This window comes from Leopardus geoffroyi, chromosome A2 (assembly GCF_018350155.1).
Source record: "Leopardus geoffroyi isolate Oge1 chromosome A2, O.geoffroyi_Oge1_pat1.0, whole genome shotgun sequence".
Taxonomy (NCBI): domain Eukaryota; kingdom Metazoa; phylum Chordata; class Mammalia; order Carnivora; family Felidae; genus Leopardus; species Leopardus geoffroyi.
In genome coordinates this window covers 9212506-9230508 of record NC_059331.1, presented here as the reverse complement: position 1 = coordinate 9230508, position 18003 = coordinate 9212506, and the positions used below count along the sequence as shown (strand labels likewise).

Sequence of the window (18003 nt, the reverse complement as noted above, 5' to 3'; positions counted from 1 at the left end):
TATTCACTTGGACTCCCACTCCCATCTGTGGGCACGCTTGGCAGAAGGCTGGCAAGGCTCAGGCTGGGCAGAGGAGACAATTAGGACCCCGGGCCCGGCCTAAAGATTCCCCTCACACACGCAGGCCTTGCTGGCAGGCAGGGCTAGGCAGCCCCCAGGTGTCCCCTCTTCCCAGTCTGTGTTGCCAGCAGCGGCCTGGCCCGGCAGGCAGCGCTACCAGGGCCACTGCGGGACTCTGGACAGTTCTTGTGCCCTCTCGGAGCCTGGGGCCACCGCCCAGGGAAGGCGGAGTGGCAGGGCAGGCATCCCCCGCGCTTTTGCCTCCGCGGAGCGCTGCGCAGGGAACTTCGCTGGAGGCGGGACGCGCTCTGCTCTCGCAGCGCGCCAAGGTCGGCTCTGTAGTGCCCGCGGCTGACCCGACGGCGTGGCCGCAGCACCGTCGGCCGCATCCACGGTTGCCTCCCGCCCCTCCCGCCTCTGGGCGGCAGGACAGGATTCCCCCACCCCGGCCCGCCTGGTCCACCGCGCCGCAGCCGGGGTAGCTGGGGCCGGAAAGTTTGCGCCGAGGAAAGTTTGGGGCGGTGGGGGGGCCGCGGCTGCGACGTCCAGGGTCGGCCGAGAGGCGCGGCCCCGGCTGGCAGCGCGCCCGTCCCTCCCTCCCCTCCCCTAACCCTCCGAAATTTGGGAGCCCCGCCATTTTCTTAGCCCCGCTCCCATGTGAGGCCTGAACAAAGACTTTGGGGCGACGCCCGGGCCGCTCGGCCGGCCCCGGGCACCCCGGCTGCACGCAGGGGCCGCCGCCACGCATGCCGGCCGCTGCCACCCTCGGGAAAAGCTGCGCCCGCCCGAGAGAGCGCCGCGGGACCCAGTCCCCGCTCTGCGCCCTCGGGACCACCCCCCTGCCACTCTGTCACCCCCGCAACCACTGCCAGTGGCCACGCTGCCCGGGTGCACAGCACAGTCGCCCACAGGTCGGCGGGAGTCCACCGCACCCCAGTCGAGCGCGCGCGCGCACACACACACACACACACACACACACACACACACGCACTCCCGCTCCGCGCTCCAGGGGCAGCGCCACGCACGCAGCCGGCCACCCCCAGAGCCCCCAACAGGAGTCCGCCCGGTGGCCAGGGTCGCACGCGCACCGTGACGCCCGCAGGCGTGCCGGGACTGCCCACAGCACGGCTTGCACCCCTCGGCCGCCCGCAGGCTCACTCCCCCCCCCCCCAACCCCGGCCGCCGCGCGCCCCCTCCGGCCGCCCGCCCGCCCGCCCGCCGGCCTCCTGCGCCCGCTCCCCTCCCCGGTCGCCCAGGGGCGGCGGCCGGTACCTGGGTGAGGCAGTACGGGGAGTACATAGCTGGGCGCCCGGGCGGGAGCGCGGCGGCCGGCCGCGGCGAGGGGAGGCCCGGCAGGCGGCGGCCGCGCTCGGGCTCCGGCTCCGGCTCGGCTCCTCCGGCCTCCGCCGCGCTGCGCCCGCCCGGCCCGCGGCCCCGCGCTCGCCGCTCGCAGGCTCGGCCCCGCCGGCTCCGGGGCCGCCGCCGCCGCCGCCGCCGCCGCCGCCGCGCTCGCCGCTGCCTCTCGCGTCCGCTGCTGCCGCCGCCGCTGCGCGTCTACTCCATGCCGCCGCCGCTCGGCCGGTCACCCTCGCCCGCCGCCGCCGCCAACGCCGCCGCCGCCGCCGCGCTGTGAAAGTGAAAGTTTAGACAAAGTTTGGAAGCGGCGCACTCCGGGGAGAGGGAGCGGGCGGGCGGCGCGGGCGGGAGGAGGGGCGCGGGGAGGGGCGGGCAGGGCGGGGGAGCGGCGGCCGGCGCGCACACACATCCACACACACTCTCACACGCACACACGCACACACACGCGCGCGCGGGGGCGCACACCGACACAGCCACCCCGACACGTGCTGGCTCGCGTTCCATCGCAGACACATGCTGACACACAGCAGGGTTCGGACCCCGCCACACATGTCACGTACAGAACGCATTGCCACACGTTCCACGTTCCAACGACCGAGCACACACAGACCCCTACACACACACACACACACACACACACACACACACACACGGCATGGACACATGCCCCCGCACACCAGCCCACGACCCACACGCTGACGGGCACCCAGGCCCACCATCACAGGATGATAACCTGCACACCCGCGTTCCAGTTACGAACCACGTTTACACATGCCAGCAAGGGCCTCACATGGACACACACCGATCCACACGAAGACACACACACCAGCGCATGCTGGCACATACGTATTCACACTGACACACTGACAGGCATCATCACACAACCACACTCTGACGCACTCCAGACACACAGCTCCTATACATAGACACCCAAAGGCACACACAAAGCCACACCAAAACATCTTGGCAGCTGTGGCATTGCAGAGGACACAGCCGGGCACGCAGAATGACACCACTAAAGGGGAAATGTGCTAACACGCTCTCGTGCAAACATGCGCCATCAGATACCTGGACACACATGCCTAATGACCCAGGGAAGGAGCACACTGACCCTGATACAAAGACGTACAAGGTGTCACGGACACAAAGTGACACTGGCAGTCACAACCACACAGGGACGTACATAGCACACACCTGGTGCCCAGATGTCCCCTTGGGCCTTGGGCACACTGACCAGTCGTCCTTCAGAGGATCGCCCAGCCATGAACACGGGTATGACATACATACACCCAGGCCCCTCCCACACCCCACCCTTATGACACTATACAAACACACACACACACACACACACACACACGTACTTGGATCTGATCATGGACATACACAGATCTAGCAAGTGCCATACAGCCCAACCCGCAGGGACAGAAATGGGCATAGACATGTGTCACCCCCCCCACCATGAGACCAGTCTCTCATGCAGGCCGCTGACCCCTCCTTTCCAGAGCAGAAAGGAATGGAGGCGGAAGTTGGTGCTGAGGACCCTAGTGTGGGGGCAGGGGGAGCCCTTAGGTGACCCCCAAGGTGGGCGGGGAGGCGGTGCCTGCAGCCCCTGGGCAGCTCCTGCTGAGACAAAGCTCTCTCCTGCTGCCAGGTGCAGCCAACACCTTCTTGCCCTCCCGGGCCAAGAAGCTGTGGCAATTCTAAGCCATGCATTGTCTGCTGGAGGGGTGTTGGTGCCCAGGTGTGTGTGTGTGTGTGTCTGTGTATGTTTGTGCAGGGCTGGCTGTGTGGGGGCTACCATGGCTGCGCCCACTGGGTCCCAGAAAGCAGGCACAAGAGTGTGCATGTGAAAGAGAGAGAGAGAGCGAGCACACCTGAGGGGGTGTACTTCTGGTCGCATTACATCACTGAGGCAGGGTGACTAGACTTGTGTCCTCAGGTCTGGGTGTTCTCTGGGGGAAAAGAGACACAGGTCAGTGAACGTCCAGGAGTCTCTCTGTGTGGCCCTGTGTTACGTAGTGGTGGGTCTCTCGTGGGGGGGGGGGGGCTGGGGGGTGTCTGTGAGCCAGAGAGGGTGCGCGTCTGCCAAACCCTGTGCCAAGCGCTGGGGACATCATGGGGAACAAGACAAAAGAGCCTGCCCTCAGAGGGCTGACATTCCAGGGGGAGTTAGGTGTAGACGGGGTCTGGGTTTGACAGAAAGTACTGGGTGAACAGACACGTGTGTTTCAAGCTGCCCACGGTGTGTATGCCAGCTCTGGGGATCTTTCCGTCAGAAAGTGTCAGTGTGTGTGATGAACTTGTGCGTAACGTGGCAGGGATGTGAGTCTGTGTGTCCCAGAGTATGTGCCACCAAGTGGGCAGGTGGGCGAGGGTCCCAGCGATCTGTCTGTGATCAGGGTCCGTGTGGCGGAAAGTGTTAACGGGCGTTATTAGGCGTGTGCTTCTGTGGGGTGGTCTCTGTGGGTCTGGGGCGGTGATGAGGATCTGCGGGAGTGTGTGTGTGATGTGTCACGGAGGGGGGCTCTGTGCGCCCGAGGGTGCATCTGGTACGTGTGTCAGTCATTCAGCGTTTTGGGGGCTCCGTCCCTAGAATCCTGTGGGTCCCACATGGCCTCGCCCGCTATGCCGCAGCCACTGCCGGCGCGAGGCCGTGGCAGAGGGAATCGATACGTCCTTAAAAATTCAAGGGCTTCTCGTAAACAGAAACTTTTAACACCGTTTAAAGTTTCAGGGCCATTGCTGCCTGCTCCTCACCGCTGCAGGAGGAATGCAGGGGCGGGGGGGGGGGCGGGGGTCACGAGCAATGGTTTGGAGAGAAGGGGCCGGCTGCATGATGCATGGGGGACCGGGGTGGGGGTGGGGGCTGTGAGGGGCTGAAAGAAGAGACCGGAAAGGGATTTAGAGATCAAGGGGGCCTGGGGCCTTAACGGCTCAGGGAAGAAATTGAGAGGGTTGGGGTGTCTGGGACCTTTAATATAGCTGGAGGCTTGGGGCATCCTGAGAGCCAGGCAGACCCTCCTTGCCCCTCTGCAAATGGCCACAAAGGGCCACGCCCCTCAGAAGCCTACCCCCCAACTTGGGTCCAGTTCTCCCCCCATCCGATGGCCTGTCCTCCCAGACCCATCCACCAGTCCTGCCGGACCCCGAGGCTGGGATCTGCCCACTCCCTTGTCACCCTCCTAGTCCTGTATCTGGCCCCAAACTTAGGCTCTTGACCAGCCTCCCATACCCACTTACACCCACATTCATACCACTATTCCATTTGCACACACACACACACACACACACACACAGGCACATTATTCATCCTCCATTTACATACACACTCACACCACAATATTCACCCCTCTGCTCATACTTACATGGACACACACACACTCACACACACACACACACAGCAGCTATATATACACACATACAGGACATCCTTTCATTGACACACACACACAGAGGACACCCATCCTTTCATTCAGACAGACAGACATATACACACACAGAGGCAACACCCATTCATCCATCCAGACACACACTAACATACACAATATCCATACACACACACACACACACACACAGGACATCCATCCTTCCATTTACACACACACACACACAGACACACAAATCCAACATCCAGATACACACACAACACCCCTCTCGCCATTCATAAACACACAATACCCATTCTCCCATTTACACACACTCTCGCACCACCGTGGGCACCTCCCCACACTCGCTTCCTTCTGCAGTCACAAACTACACCCAGTCGTGTTCACACAAATACTCGCCCCCGTGTTCATGCACGTCCGCCCTCAGAATTCCCCCCACGCTGAGACCACCTCCCCACCTCCCACGACACCCCCACCCTGTACCCACACCCACCCACACATATGCACGCACACATCCGCTCTGCTCCCCGCTCCACAGCTGCCAGCTGGGAGGATTTTTGTGAGGCAAAGGAGGGGGGCGGGCTCTACAGGGCACCCGTACCCCCCACCCCCTCCCCCACAGAGCCCGGGTCTCAGGGCACACCTGGCCTTCGAGAATTCTCGGGGGAGGAGGGCACTGCCAGGGGGCTGGGCACAGCTGGGATGCCGCAGCTGGAATCCCCCACATTCCTCCCTGCCGGGACTGCCCACCTGGCTGCAGCTGGCAGCAGGTGTGTTCTTACAATGCAGGTGTGTGGAGTAATGAGGAGGAGGGAGGATCGGGAACCAGGCCGACGGCATTACCTGGCCAGGGCGCTGGGGGTTGGTGGAGGGGAGGGCACTGAAACATCTGGGCTCTGGCGGCCATGCCCTGGGCCACTGAAGGCGGGGCCGGGCACCGCTGGGCTCCAAGACAGCTGGGCAGGCCTCCTGGGGGAGGCGGGAAGACATCTGGCCCACAGGATAAGTGAAAAGCCAGTCTATAGGTGTGGCCAGGGTCAGGGAGAGGGGTGCTCTAGGCCTTCCCGACAGCACTAGGGATCCCCACTCTCCAAGAGGGCCTGACGTCTCCCCTGCCCAGCCTGGCAGGCATGGTCTGCGCCCCAAACCTGGGGTTCCAGCTTTGTGCTCGCTGCCCTCACCCCGGGCTGGGAGCCCCTGATGGGTGGGGTCTGAGCCTGAGGTATTACAGGCCTGGCTCCCAAGGCACTCACACCTGGCCAGGCACCCGGGACCACGGCTCTCACGCGAGAGAATCCCAGAGACACACAGGCATACTCAGACGCACAGAGATGCGGACCCTCCCCCTCTGGGGGAGGACATCCAAAACGCCATGATCACACACAGACACACAAACACACACATAGCCACACAGAGCATCCCACCAGACCTTCCCAGATCCGTCCACAGAATAACACCAGGAACGCTCCAGTGATCCACAAAGACCCTCACCATCACAGAGACCCCCACAGAGACCGAAATCCACACCAACTTGCAAAGACACACTCAGACATAGGCAGCCATGGTTGTACAGACTCCCAGAGTCAGTCACGCTGAGCCCAGTTACACAAAGTCACGTAGGGCCCCCAAATCCCGTATGGGACAAGCCCATGCGGTCATCCACGCCGATCCTCTCAAAATCATCCATGGAGGTGGCACGCGCAAAGTCACACAAAGGTACAGAGATCACATACATACAGACACACGGACACCCAGATACACAAGATCACCTGTGATCACAAATGGTCACACACACAGATAGCTGGTCGCGCCAACACCCGAACGCACACACACACACGCACACACGCACGCACACACACACTCCTAAGTCACAAATGGGAACATACAGGCCAGCCCACAGCTGCATGCAAGGCCCACAGGCGCATATTCCCACGCGCCCCTGGTGGCACAGCCTGGCCGGGGCCGAGGAAAGGTGGGCAGCAAGGCCTCCTGTGGCCAGCACTCATCTGGAGGCAAAGGGAAGGAATTGGGGAAACGTTTCATTTGCAGCCGGCAGGAGACCCACCCCGCCCGCCCTGGAAACCGAGCCCGGGCTCCTGAATGGGGCCTCTGTGTGCTGCCACCGCCCAGCTGACCCAGGGAGTCGGTATGGGGGGGGGGGGGGTGAGGCTGGCTGCACCGTGTCCCTAGCCAAGCCTCAGGGGCCACCCAGCCACACACCAGGACCCAGGCTGGAGTCCCCCAGACCGGAGGAGCCCTCCCCGCACCCGTCCCCACTGCCTCTGCGGGCCGCTCCCCAAACCCAGCCTGCACGCAGAAGACGGATGAGCGAGTGGTTGTATCTCCAGGTGTCCCTGCCTCAGGCCCACGTGCGTCCCCAGCCTGGGCGGCTGCCCGTCTCCCGCCATGAGGCCCCTTGCTCCAGCGCGAAGGTATGGCAGCAAGGCTGTCTGTGACAGCGTGGCTGAGGATGTGACCGTGTAGTCGTGGGTGACAGTGTAGCCGGGCTCCCTGTCGCAGCCTGGGGATGGGGGTGGGGCAGTCACAGCCCCTTGGCTCGTGTCATCACACACACTTGTCACACACACAGCGTCACTGTCACACCTTCGATCGCACAGCCACACACACAGCCACGCTATCTCATCCTCAGTCACACTGTCACACACAACCACACTGTCACACATGCTGTCACACATAGTTATGCTGTCACACCTTCAACCAGCGACACTGTCTGTCACACCCTCAGCCACGCTGTTACACGCAGAGACACCATCACGCTCTCAAACAATTCTGGTCACACGCGCCGTTAGCCACGTGGTCTCGTGCATCCTCACGGCTAGCCTGACATGCTGACCCTCACCCTGCACCAGTGTCACGCTGACCAGCAGAGGCGCACTGACACACTCGGCCGGGTCCCCCCTGCAGCTGCGGTAGCCACGTGGCCACGCGGAGTCACCGCCCCCGCCCCCCCCCCCACGCGGAAGGGAAGCAGAGCGATCACTTCATCCCCAGGGTGTGGCGCACAGCTGTCCCTCAATCAGCGCTTGAAGCAAACCAGTCCCTCTGACAACACGACAACATACCCCCCCTGTCACGGTGTCACAGAGCAGACGGCCAGCAGGTAGGGGCCCCTGCAGAGCTGCTCAAAGACTCTCCGGAGACATACACTCAAGGCCTCGCTATTGCAGGTGACGGGCACACATCTCACGTCGCCGCACAACACCCAGAGTCCCCGGACAGAGCTACAAAGAAACGGTGGGTGACAGCCGCCACCACTGTTACAAGAACATCCTGTCATCCAACAGTCTCTCTCCCCGGTGCCTGTCACAACATTGAGACAGCCCCTTAGCTGTCCCACCCAGCAGCCAAGCGTTCTGACATGGCCCCCACGATAGTCACCAGGATACCCCTCCAGCTTCCCAAGTCGTGGAGACGGGCACAGGCCCACCCTGGCACCACCCCCCACTCCGCTGCAGCCAGTGTGTGGAAAGCCAGGGGGCTAATGGACTCTCAGCTGTAGGCAGTGGGTGTCAGCCCCCCCCCCAGTTCATGAATATTCATCAGCTGGGGCAGTCCTGAACCCGTGGGGAGTCGGAGGTCCCAAGCAGCTGGGCACCCCCTTCTGTGCCAGGAGGCCCCCAGGTGACGGGGGGGGGGGCTCAGCCAAGCCCCGGCAGTCCTCAGAGCTCAGCCCCGGTTCCACATACACACACACACACACACACACACAAATCTGTGACCCAGACCCCCAGACACACAAGCAACAATCCCACAAACTCAAAACCACACCCAACAACACAGCCATCCAACACACACACACACACACACACACACACGCACGTCATGCAAACACAGGGGTACGCAGTCACACAACCACAAACACACAGAGACACCATCACCCCCACACTGCATAGACACTATCACACACAGGTGTTTATCACATATAAAACACACACACACACACACACACACATACACACACACATGCAATCACCTCCAAACCGCAAGCTCCTTCCCACAAAAACACGCACGTAAGCGTGCAAACATGGACCCACACGTTCATACATGTATAGTCCCACTGACTTTCAAATGCAAACTCGCAGACACACAACCATCCCCAAACGGCAACTTCATGGGCCATCTCTCTCTTTCTCTCTGTCTCACTTTCTCTCCCTCTCGCTCTCTCTCACACACACACACACGCACGCACCCACTGCAATCTCACTCTGTGCACCACTGCCGTTTTAAAGAAGGGGAAACTGAGGCACTGAGTTCCTGAAGGCCCCGTGGAGGACGGCCCCTCCTGACTCCCTTCAGAGGCTGCGGCCGGGCGCCCCCTGCTGGTCTGGTCCCTTCAAGAGCGCGCGGGGCGGAGGCGCGCGGGACGGGCACGCGCCTGACGTAACCATGGCATCCTCTTGGCACGCGCGGCCCGCGCGCGGAGAGGGCGGGGCGGGCGCGTTGCCATGGCGCCGACGGGCCGCGTGAATGGGGCATTGTTCGTCGCGGCGCCCGGGCCGGGCTGTCCAAGACCCACCCGGACCCACCCGGTCCGGCAGAGACCGGGAGACGGGGCGGGGAAAGACGGAGATGGAGAGAGATGGAAAGACAGGGAGAGACAAGAGGTAGGGAGAGACAGACAGAGCCCAGGGCCGTAGAGGGGAAAAAAAAGACACTTAGAAGAGACGAGGGAGAGACAGAGGCGGAGAGACAGAGAGATGATCTGGAGAGACCTGCGAGATGGAAAGACGTGCACAACCGAGGAAGGACGGACAGAGGAAGAGGGCCACGGAGAGGCAGAGGAGGGGATTGAGATGGAAGACGAAGGCTGGGTGGGAAACAGAGGCCCACTGTGCCCGGCGCCTTGCCTGGCAACGGGAGGAGGCAGAGGACCGAGACCCCCCCAGGCAAAGTCGGAGATGCGAATGGGGGAGCCAGCCAGACGGAGGGTCAGAGAGACCCAGGAAGGAAATAAAGGGGAACGCTCCGAGGGTCTCTGGTCCCACCCACCTCAGTCCCTTCTCCACTCCCTTTATTTATTTATTTTTTTTTTCCATTCCCTTCTAGAGGACTCGCCTTCCCCTGCCTGACGCTCTCAGAAGGCAAACCTGTGTCCTGCACATCTTTACATACCCGCTCCCAGACACCATCAACACAGAGATCCGGTCCTTGGGGACGCCGCCCCAGACACCTTCACAGACACAGTGACACCTACGAACGAACATGCCCACAGTCACCCAGAGACACTCACAGTCATGGCTACGGTCAGACACACCCATGACAGGAACTCCTGCCCGCCATCAGTGCGACAGTTACACACATAGTTCCATAGATGCACCATCGTGCAAGGACCCTACCAGACATGTGGTCCTAAGCCACACATCACCCCACAGGCTCACACTCCAGGAAACGCTGTCATATGTGCCTACCCTAGAGACAGAGTGCTCCTTCACACCTACACATGTCTCCCTACATTCATTGACACCTTCATAGACACACATGTGCCTTCCCCCTGGTCTGACTCACTGACTGGCTCCCTGTCCCCTGGTCCAGATTGGGGGTCTGTGGGGCTGCTGGGTCCAGTTCTCCATGTTTGACATACAGACATCTGTCATCAGTGGAGGTTGGGAAGGAAAGGGACGGAAGCAAAGCCCCACCCCACTCTGCCTCCAAGGGCTGGGTCAAGCCAGGCCGGGGTGTTCCCCTACTCCAGGCTAGCTGGGTCAACTTGGCCCAAACCTGGACCAAGGGTGGCCCCTGGTGGCCATGTGTGGTCTCTGCACCCATCACGTGGGGAGACGGTGGGCGGCCCGATGGCCCAGGCTGAATAGAAGGGCAGAGAGGACAGGCCCAGGCTCAGCCCAGAGCCTGGAGAACACATCAGGGTCCAGAAGCGGGAACCCAGACGGAGAATTCAGAGCTTGAAATCCAGATCACGGTTTTCAGAACCCGATCTCAGAATCCAAAATCCAAAGCTGGATTCCCAGCTACCAGATCCAAGAACTCAGTTCCCAGAATTTAAAATCCAGGTCCGAATGCCCAGAATCTAGAATCCAAAAATCCTATCTTCCAGAATCTAAAGCCAAGGACCCGGAATCCAGATCCAAGAACCCAGAGCCCAGAATCCTCCTGAGAGCCGACTCCTGCCTTCCCCAAGCCCCCCACACTAGACCCTGGGCCACAGAGGTTGTTGAGGGCAAGGACGCTCTGAAGGGACAGGAGAGGGGCCCTGCGGTGACTCCACAGAGCCCCTCCCAGCTGCTGTCCCCGTGTGTTGACACACACACACTTCAACAGGATCTTACAGACCCCGCGCCCCAAAACACACAGCCCGTGACCATCACAGGTACAACACCACACACAGCATGACACAACCTAAAGAAAAGAACCGCCATAGGCTCCTCTCCCCAGCGCGTGGACGCATGGGGGCCCTCGCACCCATACAGCCTCAGCGCCACCCCCAGCCCCCACCCATCCCACCAGGCTCAGACACACAGCCACCATACCCAGAGATACACAAAAACCCAGGACCCCCAGGGTGTTGTGCTCCGCGTCCAGACACGCTCACAGAATTGTGGAGGCTGTCCACACACGCGCACACACACACACGCTCCCCCAAGCATGGAGAAGCCCCGTGCCTTGGCAGCAATGCAGCCCCTGGGAACGGGACCCCCGGGACAGGGCTTGTCGTGCACCCCCGTGCCCACCCCAGCCCTCCCCTGCCCGGCCGGCTGGCGGGCTTTAATACAGATGCCAAACTCATAATTGTAACTGAGGGTGACAGGGTCACCTTGAGCCCCAGATGCTCGCGCGGTGACAGATGGCGCTGGCAAACCTGATTAGCGGCCCCCGTGCCAGCGCCTGTGGCACCTGCATCCCTCGCCCCTCCCCCGCTCCCCCAGCACTCATTACCCACCCATTACTGGGCCTGGGGGGGGCGGGGGGCGGGGGCCGGCTGGCACTGCCCAGGAGGGGGCAGGGACTCTGGGGGCCCCCTGGCACCAAGGCTCCCAGCTGGCTCCCCGGCTGGCAGGAGGTGGGCACAGCTGAAGGGGGGGAAATCAGGCGCCTCGTGCCTGCCAGAGCGAGGGGTGCCCGCGGTGCCAGGGCTGAGCTGCCCGCTCGGACTCTGCCTGGGGTTTGGCACAGAAGCCTGGAGGGAGGGGGGGAGAGTGCGCCCCCTGTGGGCCGCTGGTGACCTCGCCCCCCACCCGGGGCCCTTGAAGCAGGGCCTTGGGAGCTGGCCGCCTGGCCTGTTCCCACCCCTCTGTGCAGGCCTGTAGGGTCAGAGGTCGCAGGCTCCCACGCCCTGCTGGCCCATCTGTTTCCTCGGGTCCCCTCCTTCTGCTCCCCTCACCTGGGGCCTTCCTTCCTGAGGCAGGAAGAGGGCTGAGAGGGGCCTGGCCGCCCCCCCTCACCCAGCCCCACGCTCCGGGGGGCATTTGGAGTCAGCCCTGACAGCGCCACATGTCCCCACGTCTGTGCCAGACGAGCCCATCTGCCAGGGCCCCGGTTCCAGCCGCCCGAGCCAGGCTGCCCTCATGCGCTGCAGACCCTGTGCCCAGCTAAGGAGGGAGCACCCCTGACGCCCACACCCCAACACAGGGCCACCCGTTCCCAGGGAGCCCCAGTTGGAGGAACACACACACACACACACACACACACACACGCACACACACACACACGCACAACTGGGTTTGGCCAACCTTTATGGTTCCTGTTCAATACCACACTGTGCGTGGGGCTTAAGGGAGCGGGGCAGGAGGGGCGCTGGGATCACACGGGTCCTGCCTCTGACTTGGGGGGGCCCAAGTCTCCCCCAGCAGCTATGTCTGCCTCCCTGTCTTGGTTTCTTGAGGGGGGGGGTCCCTAGGACGGGGTCATCCCTGTGTCTCCTGGTCCGTGTGGGACCATCTGTCCTCCCTGTAGCTGGGAGCGTGTCTTTCATTCTAGGAGAGGAGGTCCAGCCTAGGGGTCAACGTTGGGTGCCACACTGTCCAGGATTCGAATGCCAGACCTGCCACTTACTGCTGTGGGACCTGAGCGAGTGGCTTTGCCTCTTAGAACCTCAGTTTCCTTCTCTGTAAAATAGGGTGATACTAACCCCCATCTCATTGGGCTGCTTCGGGGATGACGTAAGTCAGCGTGTGTCAAACGCTTAGCGCAGGGCCTGGTAAACTGAGTGCTATGATTATGAGCGGCCCACCCCCACAGCTGGGGACGTGCCTGGTGTCCCTGGGAGCAGGGCAGGGACGCTGGAGACCTGTCAGGCTGTCCCTGTGTCCCTAGTCTCTTGACCCAGCGTACATGATCCAGGTTGGCATCTTTCTGGGCGCGTCTGCCCCCGTCTCCCCAAGATGTGCACATTGGCGTGTCCCTCCATCGTGCTCAGATCACGCCTTCGGGCTGCACTGACATCCTTCAACCAGCACAGTAGACGTCTTCATCCGTCGACGGGAGCCGGGGCCGCTCGCCCGACACCACAGGACCACGGGTGCCCAGCGCTTTCGAGTGGGCACACAGCTGTTGCAAAGGACGAGTGGGGTGGGGTCCAAGCCGGGGACGTAGAGGGACGAGCAGTGGCCAAAGCACAGGTGGTTTCGGAGGTGAACTGCCGTGCAGCCGGGCTGGGAGATCACCTGGGACAGGGAGATCGGTGGAGTGTGGGGCCAGAATGGTGAGAATAATCTCCCATCCACTCCCACCCCACCTCGAGAGGCCAGGTTCAAATCCTGACTGCCATCGGCTGGCTGTGTGACTTGGGGCCAGCTACCCAACCTCTCTGGTCCTGTTTCTTTACCTGTGAAATTATGGAAGTTCAACCAGGAAAAAGAGAAATCAACCTACCCTTTTTGTTGTTGTTGTTGTTGTTGTTGATGTTTGTTTATTTTTGAGAGACAGAGTGTGAGGGGGGGAGAGGCAGAAAGAGAGGGGAGACACAGAATCCGAAGCAGGCTCCGGGCTCTGAGCTGTCAGCACAGGAGCCGGATGCGGGGCTCGAACCCTCGAGCCTCGTTTGGTGCCCCAATCTACCCTTTCAACAGAAAGGATTAATACAGGGAAGGGCCGCTCCTCCTGAGCAGGAGACGATGATGAAGGAGACACCTCTCGGGATAAGGGATTGCAGAAAAGGCTAGTATTACAGGAACCTGGTGGGGATTAGACAGAAAGCCCTAGCCTCTTGCCTAGCACACAGTAAGCGTTCAGTAAAAGTCCCCCCTATGGGGGCCCCTAGGTGGCTCAGTCAGTTAAGCATCTGCCTTCAGCTCAGGTCATGGTCTCGAGGTTTGTGAGTTCGAGCCCCGCGTCGGGTGAGTTCGAGCCCTGGTTCAGATGAGCCCCGCTTCTCTCTCTCCCTCTCTCTCTCTCTCTCTCTCTGCCCCTCGCTCACTTGCACTCTTTCTCTCTCTCAAAAAAAAAAAAAAAATTCCTCCTCTGGTCCCCTCCAAGTAAGTGGCTCTATCAACTCGCCCCAACTTCTCTGCTTAAACCCTGTGTTCCTGCCGCCCTGCGAGCCCCGTCCTTCTCAGTCATTCTGCCCCAGCCACCCCGGCCTCTTCCCTGTTCCAACACAGCACCATGCCCACCTCTGGTCCACTGGTCCATTGCCCTCGCTGTGCCCTCCACCTGAGTTCATCCCAACGCATCTTTTCTCAGAAGCGTCCCCAAGGGAAATGTCACCCCCCTGGTGGTCTCTTTCCTGGGGCTCGTAGTAATTTATAGTTGTGTCTCTTCTTTTAACGTTCCTCTCCTAGAATACAAGCTGCCTGGGGACGGGGACTTTCTCTGCCTTGTTTATGGCTGTAACCCCAGCAGGTACATCATAGCAAAAGCTAACACTTACTGACTGAGCCCTAACACCATGCCGGGACCCACGCTACTCACCTTAGGTGAACTCTCTCCTCCCACAATGCTACAAGCTGGGGCCATTATTGTCCTCATTTACTGATGAGGGAACCCGAGGCTCAGAGTAGTCCCTCACCTAAGTCCACACAGCTGCCAAAGGGGCTGCTGGCCCTGAGAACACCTCTGTGCCACCCCGGGGCAGTGGCCGCTCTGGGAGAGGGTACGCAGCTGGATCCCAGGCCATGGGTCCCCTCTGCTGGGCACAGCGTGTGTGGCTGTGCGGGGCGACTGGGGCACAATTCAGGGCAAGGTAGCTGGCCCAAGGCCATGCAATCGCCACCGTATCACCTTCGGCGAAAGTTTGCTGAATGAATAATGAGCCAAGGGGGCTTGGGAACTGACACCCTGCGGGGCATCGTTCCAAGCACCTTGCGTGCATTCACATCTGTCATTAAGTCTGTTTTGCCAAGATAGGAAACGAGGCTCAGAGAAGGGAAGCCACTTCCCCTGGGTCACACAGAAGTCATCAGTTAACTTGAAGCCAGGTACACGGAGCACCAAAGCCCGGGTTATAAACACACGGCATGAATTCCCACAGCTCTTAAAGAGCACTGACTGAATGCCCATAACCATATCTGTCTCGTTCTGATGCCCAATAGCCCTTAGGAGGCAGGCACTATTATTCATTTAGTCACTCATTCATTCAACAAACACTGAGTGCCCACTGCGTGCCTGGCTCTGTTCACAGGCCTGGCGATGGGGATGCAGAAGTGAACAAGGCATAATAATCCGTGCTCTGCTGGAGAAGACATCCTAGTGAGGGAGACGTGATAAATGCAACCACAAAATCAGCTTTACGTGTTAGGCGATGAGGTGTACTACAGTGAGAAATAAAGCAGGAAAGAAGGAACAGGTGAAAGGTGTTGCATCTTTAAATTGTGTCTGAGAAAAAACCTGAAGGAGGGAAGAGAAGGAGCCACAGAATATCTGGGGGTAGGGGAGTGGAATGGCAGAGGCAAAGGGAGCAGCCCGTGCAAAGGCCCTGAGGTAGATGTAGCATTGGTGTGTCTGGAAAAAAGCAAGGTGGCTGGTGTGGCAGGAGTGAAGTAGGTGAGGAGAAGAGCAGGAGGAGGCGAGGTCGGGGAGGTGACAGGCAGAGAGTGCCGGGCTTTGTGGGCCCCGGGAGGGACATGGCTTTGCTCTGACTGGAGTGGGAGCCGTGGAGGGCTCTAAGTGGAAGAAGGAGGAAATCTGACTCGGGTATTCACAGGTGCCCTCTGGCCACCAAATGGAAAAATAGGCCTGGGGGAGAAGGCAGCCATAGAAGGGCGGGAGACCAGGATGGAAGTAACTGCATGGTTGGGTAGGAAAGGCTTAGGCCTCATCTTCTAAGGGAGGAAACAGGATAAGAGACGTTTACGTGGAGGGTGCGAGGCCGGACCCCAGATCTGTGCAGGACCACCGTCTGTGCTCTCCGCCAGTGCTGAAACTCGGCCCTCCTCGCCCCCTGCCACCCTCACCTGGGTGAACGGCACAGCCTTGCAGCTCTCCCGGGTCACCTCGTGCGGGTCCAGGGGCAGAGACATGGTGGGGGCCGCTTCCTGCCCCTGCTGCAGACTACCTCTCCCCAGCCGGCCAGTTTTCTGCAGGCCCAAGAAGGCCTTCCAGCTGCTGAGGGCAGAGGATTGTACCTGGGAGGCTGGGACCCCTCGGCCCAGAGCCCGGGTCTCATTGGTGGCAGCCCAGAGCCGAGATGGGGGCCCCTGGGGTCCGGGCCTCCCAAAGCCTGTGGGCAAGTGGGCCCCGCTGAGCAGGCTCAGGAGAGCAGTCAGCTGGCGGAGGAACATCTGTCCGTCTGTCAATCTGGGACTGGGCTCAGGGTCCTGGGCAGTCGACCCTGCTGTCTGGTAGGTGGAACCGAGGCCCTTCGGACCTGCTTTAAATGGCTTTCCCCCAACGTCTGCAAACCCACAGTGGGAAGGAAAATAAACTGAGGCCTGCTGGGTTCCCACCCCTCCCCCCACCAGCCTGGCAGGGAGCCGGGGTGGGGGTGGGGGGGCTGGGTCTGTGGGTGTGTGGGCCGTGGGGACTGGGAAAGGCAAGTCTGAAAACAGGGACTCAGGGGCGTGATGCCTGGAGGCTCTGAGGGGGCTCCTTTCTAGGTCTGGGGCACATCCATCCCTCCGTTTAGCAAAATCAGACAATTCCAGCCACGCCTCTCGGGTTTCAGCCTGAGCATTGCAATTTTTTTTTTTAATTTTTTAAAATGTTTTTATTTGTTTTTGAGAGAGAGAGAGAGAGAGAGAGAGAGACAGAGCATGGGTGGGGTAGGGGCAGAGAGAGAGAGACACACGCACTCAGAACCCGAAGCAGGCTCCAGGCTCTGAGCTGCCAGCACAGAGCCCGACGCGGGGCTCAAACTCGTGAACCGTTGAGATCATGACCTGAACCCAAGTCAGACGCTTCACGGACTGAGCCACCCAGGCGCCCCAGCATTGCAACTTTCTGGCTGTGCAACCTCTGTGAAGTCCCTTCACCCCTCTGGGGGCTCAGCGTCCTCTTTGGTTCCGGGGATGTATATAATATGTTATTAACTCTCCCTACCTGGTGGGGCTATTCTGAGGACTCAAAGGAGATAATTTACGCAAGCAGCTTACAACAGAGGCTGATACACAGTAGAACCATGAGTAAACTATGATTAACTTCATTATAGCTGTTTTTCCTTTAGCACCTATTAGAGGCCAGGCGCGATTCCCAGCCCTGGGGACGCGGGGTGGGGGTGGGGGGGCAAGACAGAAATGGATTCTCGCTGTGGATGTGACACCGCCGTGCAGAAAACAGGCAGTACAAGATAAGATGATGTCAGGGTCTGAAGTGTTAGGTTATTTAAATAGCATGTGCCTTACAGGAGTCAGGGCGGGGACTTCTGCCCCCCAGGGTGGTCAGAGAAGGCCTCCCCGAGGAGGTGACATTTTTGCAGAGCCCCGAGGTGGTGCTGGAGGCGATGGGAACAGCCCGGTGGGGGGTGGAGGCTGGAGGGCTGGAAGCACATGAAGAGAATGGGAGCCGTGTCCCAGGCTTTGGAGCCCCGGGGACGCCTGGGTGGGGGGCCGGGCCGGGCCCTGGCACCCCCGTAGCCCCCATTTCGCACCCAGGCGAGGAGCTGCCGGCGCAGGGGCCGTGAGAAGCCGCACGGTCGGTCCTTCCCGCGCCCCGCGGGGCTGCGAAGTGCGATGGGACGCGCTCGCCCTCTGGCGGCGGCTCTCGGGACTGCGCGGCAGCCGAGCCCAGGGCATCTGCCTCCTGGACGCCCCACCTGGAGGTGCGAGGGTGCTTCCCACACACCCCGCTGCAT

General features: G+C 60.9%; 2 protein-coding genes across 4 annotated transcripts in view; both read right to left on the bottom strand.

Moving 5' to 3' along the window:
* NFIX (nuclear factor I X) overlaps positions 1–1500 on the bottom strand; it is a 99717-nt gene extending 98217 nt beyond the window's left edge. For 2 of the 3 annotated variants that reach the window (XM_045492147.1, XM_045492153.1), the window contains exon 1: positions 1333–1500. In XM_045492147.1, coding sequence (XP_045348103.1) covers positions 1333–1359 — 27 coding nt within the window. In that variant the 5' untranslated portion in view covers positions 1360–1500. The remainder of the gene's footprint in view (positions 1–1332) is intronic. The other variant, XM_045492150.1, reaches the window with a different exon arrangement.
* Positions 1501–12494: 10994 nt separating this feature from the next.
* On the bottom strand, positions 12495–16495 carry DAND5 (DAN domain BMP antagonist family member 5). The gene is made up of 2 exons (XM_045497056.1): positions 16169–16495; positions 12495–13441 (listed from the first exon to the last, which is right to left on the bottom strand). The coding sequence occupies exons 1-2, from the start codon at positions 16493–16495 to the stop codon at positions 13196–13198; spliced, it is 573 nt and encodes a 190-aa protein (XP_045353012.1). The 3' UTR covers positions 12495–13195.
* Positions 16496–18003: the final 1508 nt, after the last annotated feature.

Bases quoted from the DNA above. Each gene is read 5' to 3' on its own strand.
- DAND5 (XM_045497056.1), bottom strand. From the start codon at position 16,495: ATGTTCCTCCGCCAGCTGACTGCTCTCCTGAGCCTGCTCAGCGGGGCC. The intron at 13,442-16,168 runs GTGAGGGTGGCA...TCCCTGTCCCAG, and splicing joins AGGCTGTGCCGTTCACCCAG to GTGATCTCCCAGCCCGGCTG.